Source organism: Corvus cornix, chromosome 3, assembly GCF_000738735.6.
Source record: "Corvus cornix cornix isolate S_Up_H32 chromosome 3, ASM73873v5, whole genome shotgun sequence".
Classification (NCBI taxonomy): domain Eukaryota; kingdom Metazoa; phylum Chordata; class Aves; order Passeriformes; family Corvidae; genus Corvus; species Corvus cornix.
In genome coordinates, this window is record NC_047056.1 from 40,187,499 (window position 1) to 40,204,034 (window position 16,536).

The window sequence follows — 16,536 nt, forward strand, 5'->3', positions numbered from 1 at the left end:
CACCCTTCCCCCTTCTCTTTCTCTCATTCCCCACTGTCCGCTGGGGCCGATCGCTGTCGGCGGCACGATCTCGGGGCGTTTCCGCAGCGCCCGAGCCGGTAGCGGCTGCGGGGAGAGCCGGTCCCTCCCCTCCCCGGCTGGGACTGAGGGACCCCCCGCTCCGTCCGGGGCTCGGCTGAGAGGGCCTGGCCCCGGCCCCGGCTCGGCTCCCCGGCGGCGGCGGGCACGGCGAGGATGTCGGGCGGCGGCGGCAGCCGGGAGGAGGAGCGGCGCAAACTCGCCGACATCATCAACCACTGGAACGCGAACCGGCTGGACCTGTTCGAGATCAGCGACCCCACCGAGGTGAGCGACCCCGGCGGGGGCCTCCCGCCCGGCCGGCCCGGTGAGACGCCGCGCCCGGGCCAGGCCGCGCCCCGCGGCAGCCGGGGCCCCGCGCCGCCCCCCGCCCCGGCTGGGGCCTCGGGCACGGGCTCCCCTGCCCTGGCCGCGGCCGAGGCTCCGCTCCTCGGTGGAGAGCGAGGGTCGGGCCCCTCGCCGTGCCCTGGTGAAGGCAGGTTGCAGGGGCCGAGGAGAGGAAAGGAGCGCAGGGCCGGAGCCCTCCCCTCCTCCCTCTCTCCCCTCCCGCAGGCACATGCCGGCCCGACCCTGCGGGACGGGCGGCTCCGAGGCGGGGGAGAAGCCCGCTGGCACATGGAGGTGGCGAAAGGGGGCGGGCAAGGGCGAGAACACAGGAATTGCCCCCCCTCCTGAGCCCGACACCGAGTACCTCCGTGGGCTTTTTTTTTTTTGTCTGTCTGTGACTTTTAACAGTACCGACAGGCGGCCGGTGGAGGAGGATTGAGAATCCCGGTGCTGGGCGCTTTTTTTGTTGCTAGCTTGTTTGTTTCTTTAAATATTCGTCCTTATGTAGAAGGCGCCTCTTACAAAGCAACCTGCCGCTTGTAGTCCGGCGGCTCTCCGGGTTGCTGGTGCAATCCCCGGGGTGGCTTTCCCAGGGCGTGACGGACGGAGCGCGTTGGCTCTCCGAGCCTGCAGGCTGCCAGCCCGCCTCCTAAAGTAAATACCAGGAGCAGGTTCGCAGTCCTGAGTTCACATGTTGTACTGGAAAAACACAGCGGGTAATTTCTGCCTAATGAAATGGGTGTTTCTGATGGCCGAGAGAGGCTGGGTTTTGTCCATTAAAAAAAAAAAAATGTAATAGTCAAACCACACCCTCCCGCTGCCCCTTGTCGTGTTCCCTTTGGCTGGTTCGTGCTGCGCGTCTGGTTTGAAAGCGGCGAGGGGGGGTCGGGGGAAGGCTGGGGACGCAGGTTACAGCCCTGTTTTGTGTGTGACAGCGGGCTCCCTGCTTACAGGGTGGAGGCTGATCATGTGCGTGTTCCCGGGGAAAAGGAGGAAATTCACACTTGCTCTTGGCCTGGCCCTGGTTGTTTATTAACAGAAGCCTCTGAGAAATCACGTTGGCTTGGTCTTGGAGCTGGCTCCTGTTTCTGCACCCAGGTGCTGACTGCTAGCAGAGCCACGAAAAAGTGTTGAAAACCATTCTAAGATTAGGAACTACGACAGCTTCGGGTATTTTCAGTTCTGCTCATTGCAGACAGTTTCTTGAACACAAAGACGACGGTTTTCTGTGCTTATTTCCCACATCTTGCGAGATTTATCATAATTAGAGTTCCTTGCTTGCACTGCTTAGGTTTTAACAATGTCACTGTTGGCTGAGAGTCACTTTTTCAAAAAAGTGGGCTGAAACCAGTGTCAAGACGCCTTCATGATTGTGTTTGAGGACACGGCACAGTCTTTTGGAATTGCAGGTTGACTGCTAACTGCCTGTGGCTGAACTTTTTGTCTTATTAATGTGTTTGTCCGTTCCCAGTACATTCTAACTCCAGCCTCTCTTCTTTGTGTTTATGGCAGACTGTGCTTCTGTGGTTTTGTTAGTAAGTAGTTTAACAAATCATACTTTCTTTAGGTCACCCATGCATATTTATTATCATAGTTAACTAAAGTTTGCACAAAAACTACCAGTTCATTCTAGTTATTATTAAAAGCAAAAATATTTTTACTTGCATTCACTCCACACTTCTGCAGTTAAGCCTCTGAACCTGTATGGGAGCATACTCACCGCTGTCAGTGATGACATTTCAGTTGAACTACAGAGAGTAAAAAATGAAGTGCATGCTTAATATCCTTTAGCCTACTCGTTCTAAAAGTGTTTGATAAGACTGCAGGTGCGTTTACATCAAACTGGCAGCAGGTAACAATTTTATAGATAAAGTATATTTTCCTTCCAGATAATTACACTTATGAATGTTCACATTTATTTTCACTCTTACCTTGAGCTGACACAAATTTGGCAATATTTTCAACCCAGATGATGGTGTGATTCACATTTGTACTGTTTATCAGCTTAAATGAAAGCCCTTTTACTCGACTGGTTGGGAACTGACAACTGACAATCCTCTGTTGTTTCCCTGTTTTTCCAGGCTCAGCTTGACCATAAGGCACATCTTGCTTTTTGTAGGGACTGCAGCAAGTGTGGCATTTGTGAAGATGCAGTAACCTGGATATGACTTTTGGCTGTGTGTGCCTTAGCTAGGTCAAACTGAATAATTTTAAACTGTCCAGATGTGGTTGTTGGCATGCTCTGTTAACTTTGTAGCCCAGACTGCAGACTGTCATCCAGGAGCTGCTGGTTGTACGTATCAGTAGACCTGATGCCTTGTAGTGATTCTTCAGGCATTTCCTCAGTGAAAACAGCCTGGTTTAAGTGACTTGTCTTGTAACTTTCCTATAAAAGAGAGAGGAGGGTTTTCCAGAGGGGGGTAATCACAACCTTAATAGTAGGGTTCAGGGAGATTTATGTTTTTGGTAAAGCAAAGGAAAAGTGAAATCTAGTGTAAATTGACTGGAGTTCTGACAGTATAGCTTAGGCAGGGACAGTGAAAGGAATTTGCACGTGACCAACTGATGTACATCGATATTAGTTTGAAAGGTCTAATTCTTTGGTGAGATAGAATTGTTCCAACTCCGTTACATCGTCTTCACTTTATTGCAGTCTGTAAAATGTGACTTTGTTTTGAAGGTTGGGCAGTATTTTGAAAGTAGTTCAAATGTGTGGGGTTTTTTTCAGAGAAGTGGTTCGTGATGAGAATCTTTGAATTCCTGTTAATATTTTGTTGAGTAGACTAGTCCTAAGGGATTAGAGATCTGCTTGTCTGCTTGCCTCTTGTGAGACCTAGGAACAAATTATTTGTTATGGTATGGAAGACTTTCAAAAGCAAAAGCCTTGGATAGGACATGTTTTTGAGTTCTCTTACCAACTTTTTCTTAACTTCTCTTTGACTCTAATAGTTAACTAAGTCATTCGGAGGTGCTTTGCCCCAGCAAAACAGAAATGAAAACTTTCTGTTGCATGCTCAAAGTTGAGTATTCCTCTCTCTGTATCTCGTGTAAGGAAGGCTGAAGACTTCTTGGGAGTGAGGGTTTCATATCTTCACTTGCTTCCATTGAAGTAATTTGTGGACTCATGCTTGAGAGCAAAGTGATAATTTAATATTTATTAGGTGTTCACCCATTCTAACCATTGTTGCTGTTCTGAGAAATCTGTTAATTTGCATTATTTTATTCTGAAATTTTAAAGTTCTTGTTATTCTATTCAAAAAGTAGCTGAGAGAAGCTCTGTGGCTTGAGAAGCTTAAAAATGAACAAAACAAAAACTCTGCATTTACTAGCAGCCGTTTAAATGATAATGTTTCAGGAGTGCTGCTAGGTGCAGACCTTGGCTAAAGATGTCTGTAATACTGGTCATCATTTAAACTCGATTAAGCTTTACTGTGTCTGCTTTAACTTATCAGGCAGCTACTCACTTCAAGTCTGAAAAAAATACTGCAGTTTTTGGGGAAAGGTGGGGTGAATCATGTTTTTGTTTGTAGATAAATTGTCAGGTTCAAAATGAAGCAGAATGTTAATGCTTTTCTTGAAGTGTTTCCCCTTGCCCTTGTTCCAAGTATTACCAAGCTTTGTGGATGCTTTTTCTTTTTTTTTTTTAATTTATTTTTTAAAAATCAAGAATGGAAACACAGTAAAAATACTTAGGCCTTTTGCAGTAGGACATAAAATGATGCTTTGATCTTGATTTAAGTCTTGGGTGCTTATAGCACCCAAAGTTTTCAAAAAGGAATATGTTTGAATGAATGATTTTGTAATAAGTGCATAGAGTTATTCGGAAACTTGTAGATAAGAAATGATTTGCATTTATACAGTTAAGCTTTTTTTAACTTCCTCCTTCAATAAAAGTGCTAACTGGAATTGATTATTATGTAAAATAACTGCACATGGATGTTCTGGGTGAGAGGAAGGAGTGAAGGGGTACTGTAGACTAGTGCATTTATCGCTGTTTGAATGCGTCTAAGATTTACTGCTTTAAGATGCCATGTCTGAACTAAGTGTTACAATTACTGTTGATGACAAAATAAGGTTTCACCTTTAATGTATGCTTTCATAGCGGTATATGAGAGGAAGAGAAGTGTTGTGTTTTTTCTAAACATGGTTTGTGGGCTAGGAATGTGAATTGCATTTAATTCTTTTGAGACAGACACTTTTTAGAACGAGTGGGATTTTTTTATAGCAATTTCCTGAGGGTTGGGGGATTGTTGTCAGAAACATTGATCTGTTGTAGTTTGTTTTCTGATGGAGAATGTTGTTCTAGACTAAAATACCTCTGTGTTAGCAGAAGTAGAAAGGTCTAATCAAAAAGCTGAGAAGTAACATGCTTTGCATCAAGAATAACTCCTCAGAGTTTGAGTTTTAAATGGCCATAGTTTAAAAAAAAGAAAGAATTTCAAAAGTCTTCATGGCTATTTGATTATTTTTTGTCTGAAAAAAATTATGTAGGCTTAGCAGCAAGGTATGAGAAATAACCCTTCAGAATGTGGATGGGGCTTTTCTTTGGTGTTACTTTTTTTTTTTTTTTTTTAATATTGACTTCCCATGTGTTGTGCTATAGATGTTTGGTGTATTCATTATGTTTTAAGTTGTTTTCTTTGGTTTTAAATACACGTAAGCAATCTATTAACAGAAAATGTTGCACAGTACACTGGATGGCAGGATATTTTAGGGTTGATGAAATTTTTGTCTTTACTTTCTGGGTTCAGATCTGATTCTGGTTCATTAAGTGTCACAGGGAAGACTGGTATATGACATAAGCTTATAGCCTTTTCATGGTAGTTATGCAAGCTTGTTATTTAAATCTAGTTAAAGCAATAAGAAATGGGAATTTTTAGGTTTTAAGCCCCCTGCAGTTTATCTGCATGGTTGCTCACCCATAACCTTTTAAAAATCTGGCTCTGAGGCTTTTAGAAGACCTGTTTTTAAAATTAGTAACCTACTGTGTTATGGGTGATACTAGTAGTGGGAGTGCAAGTCCGGAGCTAGGGAAACACCATCTAAATGGTAGAAATGGTTGTGCCTTCTCCACTAGTTGGACTCTACCACTTTCAGTAGTTTTAGCAAGTGCAACTCTTCATACTGTATAGATCTCAAGAAGCTGGTAATATACCTGAAAATACTGTCCCTTTAAGTTTGCCAAACCTAGGGTTTGGAAAGTAAACTCTCTTTGCAACAAATGCTTAAACTAATATTTAATCAGTCTGGAAAGGTGATTAGAATCCTGAAGACTGATGCCTGTGCTTTTTAGTGAACAGAACATTTTTCAATAATTGCTACCACTAAGCAGGCACAGTTGAAGAGGAGATAAAAACACTGAGGCATTAGTTAGAGGTTCGGGATTACTAATTGCACTTTACTCAATCTGTTGAGCTCTAGTTCTGCATTGAAATGGTTGGAGAAAATAAGTCAGGCATGCAGGTCTGCTCATTTGCATCAAAAGGACTATTTGGAGACCAGTTTTCCTTTAACTGAGTCAAAGTGAATAGTCTTTACAAATGAAGTCTTAGTGCTCTCTAGATAGTGCTAATTATGAGTTTGAGTTAAGATACTGGCCACAGTCTACAGACAACCTAATGTAATGAAAATAATTCTAGGAAGAAGTTTTAGGCTGTGTTTTTAATATTCCTTATATAAATTGTATCTTAAGCTAGTGGCTAATGAGGTCCATACAATTCAGACATACTGGCCTTAAGAATTCCCTCCTGATGTGTGAATCTGTTCCCTGCCTAAAATGCCATTGACAAGCATTACTTTTCAGCTGAAAACCCCCCTAGTCCTCTGGACATGTAAGGGATTTGCTTTGATTGTGCAAGTGTGTTTTCTCTGTCAAAACTATTTTTCTTTCAGCGAGGTTAAACCAAATTGAATGGAACACACTTTTAGGACTTCTGCGGGAAACATAGCTTTATGATTAATGAAATTCTGCTTTTGTGTCTAAATGCTTTTGTGATCTAACAGGGGTAACAAAAACTAAAACTTTGCTGGAAAGAGATAAAAGTTGAAATGAACTGGTGTTTGTGGTAAGGCTGTAGATAATAAGAAACCACTCTTGAGTTTATCTTTGTGGTAGTATCTGTTGGAGTAGTTGCTTTGTTATAAATGAAGTGAAATAAATTAACTTCATTTATAACAAATAAATGAAGTGAAATGCTATGCAAAATTCAGAGTACGTATACAGAAAATAATTCTTGCTTTGACCAGTGGTTCTGATGAAGGTGGAATTGGAAATCGCAGTGTGAAGTAGTAAACTAAATGTTGTGGTAAACTTAAGAGAAGTCTAATTTAGCAGATAGTACAGATAAGTCATGGAGTGTTTGCTCTGTCTTCCAAAGTGAACTTCATGCTAATGGAACGCTCTTCTGAAGTGTTTTTGAGTAAAGCACTATTTAGATAATTCTTGATTTTTCAAGATTTTTGGCTAGGAAAAATATTTGCATTAGTGTAGATACTGAGTGATGCTCATTTCATCTGGTGAAAAGGCTAAAGCCTGTTAATTTCTGCTGTTAAGGTTGTTAGGTTGATAAACCAAAGAGGTAATTGATAGTTTTTTGGATGCATGCATGACTTGGCTCATAATTGTGGTTAAACTTTTTGGAGGGATTCCCCCTTCCCCTCAGGTCTTTCATTACGAGTAAAAATTACTGCTTTTCTGTAACTGTCCCTGTCTGGAAGCTTGATAATCTAAGATGAAAACTTGAGTCAACAGAGGTAAAACTCTGTAGTAGTTCAGACCTAGCAGTAGCAGTCAGACTGTTCCTGGACTGTTTCGTGCCTCATGAGCTTCTGCATAATGAAGATGTATAAGGTTGTAACATAACTTTTTTTGGTGTAGGGATAATTTTCCATGTGATTGGTTCCCTTCAGTCATTGAATTGCAATTCTGCCTTTTGCTACTGTCTAGTTTGGTTCTCTAGTAAGACTAAAAAAATCTGTTTTGATATGAAGTCTTGCTTTTTTTTTTTTTTCAGCAATCACCTATTTTTCTCATACCTTCTTCTTCTATGTGACTTTAATGTTTTCTTGTGTTAGGTACACTTAACTTGGTAAAACCATTTTGTGTAATGCTTCAGGATAATGGCCATCTTCTGTTACAGGCATTGCCCTCAATATTATCAACTGATTGTTATTATTTATTACATTTAATTATGTTTTCTATGTCTGCTTTCTTCCCTTGTGTGCTCACCCATAAGTTAGACAGCTCCTCTTCAGATCATCTTCTAGCACAGATACTCTTACCGGGGGAGCCATTCCTCTGATTCCATGTTCATCCTTGTCTCCTATGAAGATGTCCTCTGTCTAGATACTGCTTTCTTCATTTCTCTACACACTGTGTAGAACAGGGCTCTTTATTGCCCTGGTCTGTCCTGCAGAATTTTGTTGTAGATTACTCATTACTTTTGGGAAATTCTTTAGAGTTTGAATCCTGGAAGAACTGGAGAAAGTCCTAGGGCTAGGGTTGTCATCCAGAAGATCCGTGTGGGGTGTTAGTTTTAAGTGCAGATTTGCACTTAAATGCAAATTTTACTTGGTTGCATGTATTTGTAATCCATCTTTGAATTTCATCATATTAATAGAGGAGTCTGTTAGAGTTTATGATTGTACTGATGAAATTGTGCACACTCCTGTAAGTTGGTTCATGTTACCTCTTCCAGTGAAGAGCAGAAATTACATATCATCAATTTTGAAATGTTTAAGCTTTTATTAAATGGTGCTTGGTATATCTTAAGAATAATTATAAATTGATTTCTAATTTTACTTCTGTATTCCAAGAGTGTAAAATAGATTTGACATTAAAAAATAAGAGTGAGTTACTATGTGATTCTTTTCAAGGACATTAGAAAACCTGCTGGTTTGTTATGGAGCTGGAAATTGAGTATCTGTTTGGCTATGACTCCTAATACCAGGCCAACTCTTGGGTAAATATTTTGGAATGGATTTTATGCAGTACTGTACTAGTTGCTATAGAATGGTTGCAGGCTGAAACAATGGCTGCAGGGTGGGGTTTTTTGTTCTATTTGGTCAGTGTTTTTCTTGCTCCTTTGATAATTTGCGCTGTTGTAATTAGAACTCGGGAATATGAAAGCTCTCACAAAAACTCACTACCTAGTAATAGATTATAGTTTCTTGATGACCTGGCTTAAGGCTTCCCCTTGGTGAATTGTGTCCCAGAGCATGGCTCAATATCTGGCTCTACTGTGTAGTTAAGAGCACCTTTATAGTGTGAAAAAGAATGAGTTGTCTGGCAACAGTATTTATTTGGCCAGCAAAGTATGTTGCCCAGAGCAGTATCTATGAACTAAGGTTTCAGTGCATAGATATTCAAGCATTCCATTATGTGTTTAGTAGAGCTTTCTCTCTGTTAGATGACTTCACTTGTCAGTCCACACTCCTGTATTTCCTTAGAGGCAAGATACGCAATTTGATGGCAGTGTCATGCTTTTACATATATTTACATTTTGCTTTTACATATAATGTCTTGCTTACAAAACCCAATGGAAGATCAGAATCTCCCTTCTTAATGAAAATTAGTGGCTGTTGGATAGCCTGTGGCTGGGCAAGAGTTCAAAGGGCAATAAAACCCTCCCCCAATGTCTAAAGAAAAGGTCTCCTTCCTGCTGCGCTCCAGAAGGTGCTCTACTTTGAGCAGTACATCAGCTTGAAATTGATAAGGGCCCTTTAAATATTTTGTTGTTGCTCTCAATTTTAGTAAAAAACAATTATGCCATGTTCTTAATTTAAAAAACATTGGGACAACGCCATCGGTGATATAGTGTCCTCCTGGATGGGAAAATGTCTATGTGGAAACAAATAAAATCGAACCAGTTTGTGTTTTAGAAAGCTTTGCATTGTTAAAATGGTTTTCATAATATCACTTCTTTTATGTTGAGAAATCTGGTTTGTGTTCACCTTCCATGTACAGTTCAGTAATATTTTCTGCGTTCAGATCATGCCCAAGCATTGCATGCTTCTTGTAGAATGCTGGGTGTTTTATTGGGAAACATGTAAATTGTTTCCACTTAAAGTGATAGCCTTACTGAACATGATTGCTACTTACTTTCAGTGTAGTTTTAAGTTTCAGTGAAAGTTTTAAGACTTCTTTAACACTTACTGTACATATTCTGGCTGTTTGAAAGAGTGGGATAGTTTCTTTTCATATCTGGAAAAGGAAAATAATCTGAAAATTGTTATGGAAAGACAATGTTTACTAGTGAAAACATTGCTCAATCCTGCTAATTGATTTTGATGGATTTCCCTGTTAGGTCTAGTGTTTGCTGTATAGTGAAGAAGGTCAAAACTGGAATTACTTAAGATTACTGCATTTTGTGATCTAATTCTTCAGCTTTTTTGAAGCCTTTAAAAAAAAATAAAAGGCCAAATAACTGTTTCCTTCTTTAAAAATCAGTGGAATGCTCTAACAAGGCCTTTCTTTGTTTTGTGTGAGATGTATTGTAATACTTTCGATAAAGTCTCCAGCAATACTCAAGCTGTATCTAGTATTATAGGAGAGTTTTTATTGTTGCCATAGCACAGCAAGGATTATTTCAGTAAATTCAGTTGGTATGCCCATAGCAAACTGTTTTCAGACAGATAAGGATTGATATGTAGACTGAAAAAAAAAAAAAAGAGAACAATTAAGTAATTTTATGCACTGACTGCTGGTGTATTCATCAAAGCCATCTACCAGCATCCAAAGACCTAACCAGCCCAAAGTGGTGAAATTATTGCAGTTCTGGGAAATTCTCAATATATGAGCTGGGTTTGCAGTAGAGAGGATTTGTCTCTCTCTCCTAGAGCCTGTGTCAGGATTTACAGTAAAACATCTAGTTTTCTATTACCTTCTGATTTCTGACTGTCTGTAGGTTTTGGCTAAAGTTGGCCTGTAGGGTGGGATCTGTGATGAAATTACAGTGTTTGAATTTTACAGGGTTCAAATTCTAGTATAATTTTCTGAAGCAATCATCAACAATATCTCCTAACATTCTGATACTGGCTCAACATCTTGAGTATTAGTAGTTCTGAAGGAGTTACGAGTTCTTATTTTTGAAAATAAATTGTTTATGGTCTACTACAAGCTCCAGAATACTTTTGTTTCATGATTTGCTTTCTCACCTGCTGTAAGTTTAAACTTGAACTCAAAAAATTGGTGCATCAAATTTTTGAGAGATTAGACGAATTTGAAAACTTTGCCTTCTCAAAGTAGTCTTCATTCATTTTCAGTGATAAGTGTCAAGTGGCAGCACAAAAATTGGTAGCATTGTACCAATGTGAGACAGTCCTGTACTGAAGCTCAAGTATTGTACAATGTTCTGATACTGGTGGTTTGTAAAAACCTATTGAAACTCAGCACTTACTTAAGTGCCTGTCTTATCTTCAGTGTTCCACATTGTCTGCAGGTCTTTGAACATTCTTGTGTGTAGGGATGCTCATACATATCCATGTATATAATTATAAATGCACTGATCTAGCTCTCTCAGTAAACCCACCTGTGTTGAAACCTTTTCTCCCTCATTTCCTCCCACAAGCACTCTGCACCAAAAATCTCACATCCACAACCTTCAACCAGACACTCCAATCTTCTACTTTCAGGGAAAAATGCCAATTACAGCAGTCTTCAAATGTGTTCATCCTGCTACACTGGCTTCAGAGGGCAGCCTTATGATTGTCCGGCTCAGTTAGTTTCCCGTGAGGATACAGATCAGCCATTAAATCCTCAACACCTGCCATGTGGACTTCGTAGTTTGGAATGGCCTTGCAGTTGGACCTGTTTATAACCAGCTAGTCTGTGTGCTGACAGTGGCTGTGGCACCTTGGTTTTCTTCTAAGGGAGTGCTTTTTTGCTATGCTCTTATAACCATTGATACTTCTCCCTTATTTTGGAGAGCCTTCATTTTAATAGGCTTTTGGCTTGTGTCATCTCTTCTGGGTACTTGCTAGGTAGAGACAGAGTTTTCTGTATTAACCTTACGCTGAGTTCCTTAGCTGCTGAGAAGGAATTCTTGCACCAAGGGGAAGAATTCCTTCCTAACCACCTTAGAGGTAATAAGGATGGTACTCAGAGTGGGTTGAGCTTAATTTATCCAAATCCTGGGGATAAACAGGGTGTTTCTTTATGTTGCAGAATGGTCAGGACAATTTCTCTCATCCTTGATAGACTTGCCTTTTTCCTAGTGTCAGCTGTCTCCTTCTATGGCAATATCATGATGTTACCAGCAGTAGTAGAAACCTGCAAGCAGAGTGAGATACCAACATATTTCTGATACCTTTATATCCTTAATTTATGAAGTGAAATGTTGAATAGCAGTTTTTGTCATGGATGATAGATGTGTGAGTAATCTGAAGCTGTTTCTACCTCAGTAACTGTAAAAGAGGATGAATAGTTTCACAGGTACACACATACTGTGTTCTGCAGCCACTTCTTCACCCACCTCTCAGCACTTCTGAGGCACAGAAAGGAAGCGGCAGTGTTGACCCTCTTCTGCCGTCACTGCCGTCTGATTGCTGTCATGGGATTCTGTCTTCTGCCACGAAGAACTGTCCATCTTTGATTCTCTTCCAGCTCTGTGGTGTTGATGATACTGACTTTTACAGCAACCACAAGTACATGGTAGCAGTTAAATTTGTATGCTGCTTTTTACTGTGGCTTTCAGGAGCTTTGGCCTGCCCTTTGTCTGCCTTATTCTCCACCCCCCAATGCCCATCTGACTTAAACACCGTTAAATGTTGACAATATTTTAAAATTGGTGCTTAGTTTATTTCAAAAATTTCTTTTCATATTTACATATGTAAACTCAAGGTCAAATAAAAAAAACCTGCAAGTTTAGGTTTTGCTAAAGCTTACTGCATTTGTTGTTGGGAAAAGCTGCTTACTTGCTGTGTGCAGGGAGACTTTTTTCTTTAATTACTAAGTTTTTCTGTTGGTATATGCCAGTACAAATTAAGTGTGGTAGTCTGACTTTTCCTTAGGTTGGCTATCTATCTAAACCAGTTTTGTAGGTAGAATATTTATGATATATTTTGTTTATGTAATGGGCAGTTTTGAGTCTAATTCTTGAAAGAGAGCAATGGTCAGTCAAATATGTTTGAAACTGAGTTATATTACTTGATTTGATTTTTTTTCCCCTTAGAGTGCTTCTCCCAGTTGTTGTTATTAAGCAAAATTGAGGGTTGGGACTGGATGATCTTTAAGGTCCCTTCCAACTCAAGCCATTCTGTTATTCTAAGCTGACATTTATTTAGATCATACTTAGCTTGTACTTGTGTGTAGTTGTATCATCTTCTTAAACTGTCTTGGTTTGTATAAAAGACATCTAACACTCTCACTTTGTCATAATGTCTCCAGGACAGTGGGATGGGAAAAGTGATGCAGATACATGAAGTAATGTGTTGAAAAATGCATTGTAAATTTAGTTACTATGGAGCCAGAAAGAGAAGCCAGATTTTTATAAACGTATGCCGTTTGCTAGGTTATCCCAATTTGAGATTTCACCTTATAGAACATAGGAGGAACGGACTTAATCACATAGAGAGTGTCATATACCAGCACCATCACACCATGTCTGGTTTAAATCTTAAGTGAGTTGTATGGGATAGCAAAGAATACCCCTTTTCTCAATGGGGTAGCTGCATACAGTAGGAAGAGGGTTATGTATCTTCATAGAAAACTTGAATAATTTTCATATTTGGGGCTTTTTCTGTTTGTTTCAGAAATAGTTTTATGTCAACTGTACATGAGGCTGCCTCATTTCAGTAAATAGGTAACTTAAGTTCCAAATTTGATGAATCAAACTGCTAAGGAGTTGGAATGGACCTTAAAGATCCCCTAGTTACAATCCCCCTGCCATAGGTAGGGACGCCTCCAACTAAACCAGGTTGCTAAAGGCCTTATCCAATCTGGCCTTGAACACTTCCAGGGTTGGGGCATCCACGACCTTCCTTGAAAACCTGTTCTGGTGTCTCACCACCCTCACAACAAAGAATTTCTTCCTAATATCTGATCTTTCCCTCTTTCAGTTTGTACCTATTACTCCCTTGTCCTGTCACTGGAGTTCCTGATAGACTCCTTTTCCAGCTTCCCTGTAGGCCCCCTTCAGATGCTAGAAGGCTGCTTGAGATTTCCACACAACCTTCTCTTCTCCAGGCTGAATAGCCCTAGCTTTTTCTCCAATAATTTCTTTCTTCCACATCTGTGTAACTTTCTGGTATTCTAAGGTCTTGTAAGCTGTTGATGAAGGCAAGCATGCATGTTTTATTAATACTTTTGAAGTGACTACTGAATACAAAGAAAAATCTCCAAATGCTTTGCAATAATGATTAAAAAAATCAAATCTCCTTGAATGAGTTAGTCCAAGTACCTAGTCATAAGGAAAGTTTGTGTCTCACTGTGGAGAGTAATAAAAAACGCACAGAACAAATGATATGGTGTTAAGAGTATATAAAATGTGCATGTGTTTTTGTTTGGGGTTTGGGTTTTTGTTTAATTTGTTTTTATTTCTATACAAACAAAATATATTTGTAGGAATAAGTCTAGAGAAGTTTACTGTCCTCAGCAGTAGAGAAACATACATGCTGTAGTCAGCATACATACTACACTGGGAGACATTACTGGTTGTTAATTAAAAAGAAAAGAAGCTAGAGACTCCTTAGATTTTTAAATTCCTTTCCACTTCTGCATGCTTCTGTCTTTGCTTCCTGACAGAATTTTTGTTTTGGGTTATCTTCTCATATTCTTCTGTCATACTCCCTCATTAATGAGAGGATAGACCTCTTGTGTAACTTTTCAGCTATGTTAATTCTGTTTTGCTACATAGATTTTTTTTTTTGGCTAATATCAGCAGTTGGTTAAAGCCTAAATTGTTTCACTGTGAGTCAGAGTATACTTGAAATCTTGTATGGTAGTATCACTTATGCCTTCATTAACTATGTTTTAATATCTGAGTAAGCCAAACCAAGTTACTGAATGCTTTTGTAATCTGAGCCTGTTTAAACTCGAAATAGTCCTGTTCACGGTTAATCATCTGCGTTCATGTTTGTATTGTAACTTGTCCTTGCTCTGTGTGCCACTGAAATGACAGCCCCTTGATAAGGATAAAATTAAGGGTATTTGATAGAACTGTGTTTTAGAGCAAGCAAATGCTTAAAAGTAAGCAACCATTTAGTTTTCTCATAGTTTCTTGCAATGTAGAGATGACAAATGAAAGGTGGGAATTTCTTAAGTGGAGTTAACTAAACATACAAACCATGTCACTGGCTGCAGCACTAACTACTGGGCAGAAGAGCAGGACTTGTTGAAAGTAAGAGTTCATGCACAGTACACTGGCAAACACATTCTTCTGGAAACTCCTGATTAACGGAGCTGTAGAGACCAGTTTTGTTAACCGGTGCTACATGATAAAACCAGTAATTTGTTCTTTTCTGGAAGAAATCCTTAAAATAGAGCTGGTAGCAGTTTTTAAAACATAGCTCTTTGGTAACCAAATGTGCTGTTTGAAGGTGAAATGAGCATTTTTATGAGTAGATTCCCCCTGAGCAAAGTTACTTTCCTGACTGGGGAAATACTTCTCACTTTCTTATTCTATTAAAAAAAAAAAAAGAGGTATATAATAATAATATTCTGTACAAATAAAAAAGGTATATTTTCTGTATATCTGAGGCATGTTACAAAAAACTTTGATTGCAAGTATTAAATTCCAGTATAAAATTTACTCCAATATATTGAAAGAATTAGATTGTATTTTCAAAGTGAAAAGTATTTCAAGCATTTTTTTTCATAAAGCTGACGTATATTCCAGAGGATTGGAATTTAAATAGTGAACAAATTTTACTTAAGCAAAAAAAAGGATTGCATTGCCTTAATAAAAATGCATCTGATCTGGGCTGATTATTGTCAAAATGTGTTCCTTGAGGTGACTTTCTTCTTGAAACAAGCATGAAAATTTTCAGTGCTTATTTCTGTAAACCTTGCTGATGATGAAGAGAGGGGAGCATGTGGAACAGGGAGTAAATGGCTTATCTAAGTTCAGTAGTTCTTGATCACAGCTTAAAAATGAATGGATACTAGAAGTACCATTTCTGACTTTGATGTTGCAAATTAATACATCTAAGTTTATTAGTATGGATCTGTCCAAACAGAGCAGCTTGCAAAATGGACACCTATATCCTTATAGAGAGAATTATACTTTCTCTTCTTTGTTGTTCCATAGAACCTCTGAAAACTTTGGCTTTGGGGTAAAGCTGGCCTTGAACTCTTCCAGTGATGGGACATCCACCACCTAGCTGGGCAACCTCACAGTAAAGAATTTCATCATAATATCTGATATAAATCTACTCTTTTTCAGTTTAAAACTCTTCCCCTTAGTCCTGTCCAGTACATGCCCTTGTAAAAAGTCCCTCTTCACGTTTCTCTTTAGCCCCCGTTAGGTACTGTAAGGCTGCTATAAAACTGCTTCCCCAAAGTCTTCAGTTCTCCGGGCTGAACAACCCGAACTGCCTCAGCTGTTGTCATAGGAGAGGTGCTCCAGCCCTCTGATAATTCCTCTCTTGATCTCTCTTTTATCTCGGTCTACCCCACTTTCCTTTTGTTCCTGCTTTCTGAGTTTGTTTTCTTCTGATGTTCTGTTGCTTTGTGGTGTTCTCAAAATCAAGCCGTATTACTGTGGTTAGCTTGTGATTATTATTATTATTATTATTATTAATATTCACTCCTGCCCTCCTGTGTCCCACATACGCTATAGCAACTGTAGGATAACAACAAATACGTATTGATGGTAGTGACTCACTTTCCTTGTTCCATTCTGATGTTTGTCTGGAGCTTCAGGACAGAACTGTGTTCAAAAGTAACATACACAACCTATGGAAATATCACTGGTTTGAGGATGTAGGGAGGGTAGAGGATACATAATTTCTTTTTTTTCAAAGCCATTTCTTCTGAGTCTTTGCCTTAAATTTCTGTGTTTCTCTTGAGTTTTCTGATCTTTTATTGTTTTTTGGTTATATAATCTTTCTTGAAGAATGAACTTCTATGTTAAAAGAATTATTATTTCGGTTCATTTTATCTATATTAAAAGCGAAATCATTATGCAGTTCACT

General features: G+C 39.4%; 1 protein-coding gene across 25 annotated transcripts in view; it reads left to right on the forward strand.

Moving 5' to 3' along the window:
* The first annotated feature begins 92 nt into the window (after positions 1–92).
* The window catches only part of AFDN (afadin, adherens junction formation factor), a 119,206-nt gene continuing 102,762 nt past the window's right edge, over positions 93–16,536 (forward strand). For all 25 annotated transcript variants that reach the window (XR_005604267.1, XM_039569699.1, XM_039569711.1 and 22 more), the window contains exon 1: positions 93–345. Coding sequence is in view for 24 of the 25 variants with exons in the window: in XM_039569699.1 (XP_039425633.1) it covers positions 235–345 (111 nt within the window). In the remaining variant the exon portion in view is untranslated. The remainder of the gene's footprint in view (positions 346–16,536) is intronic.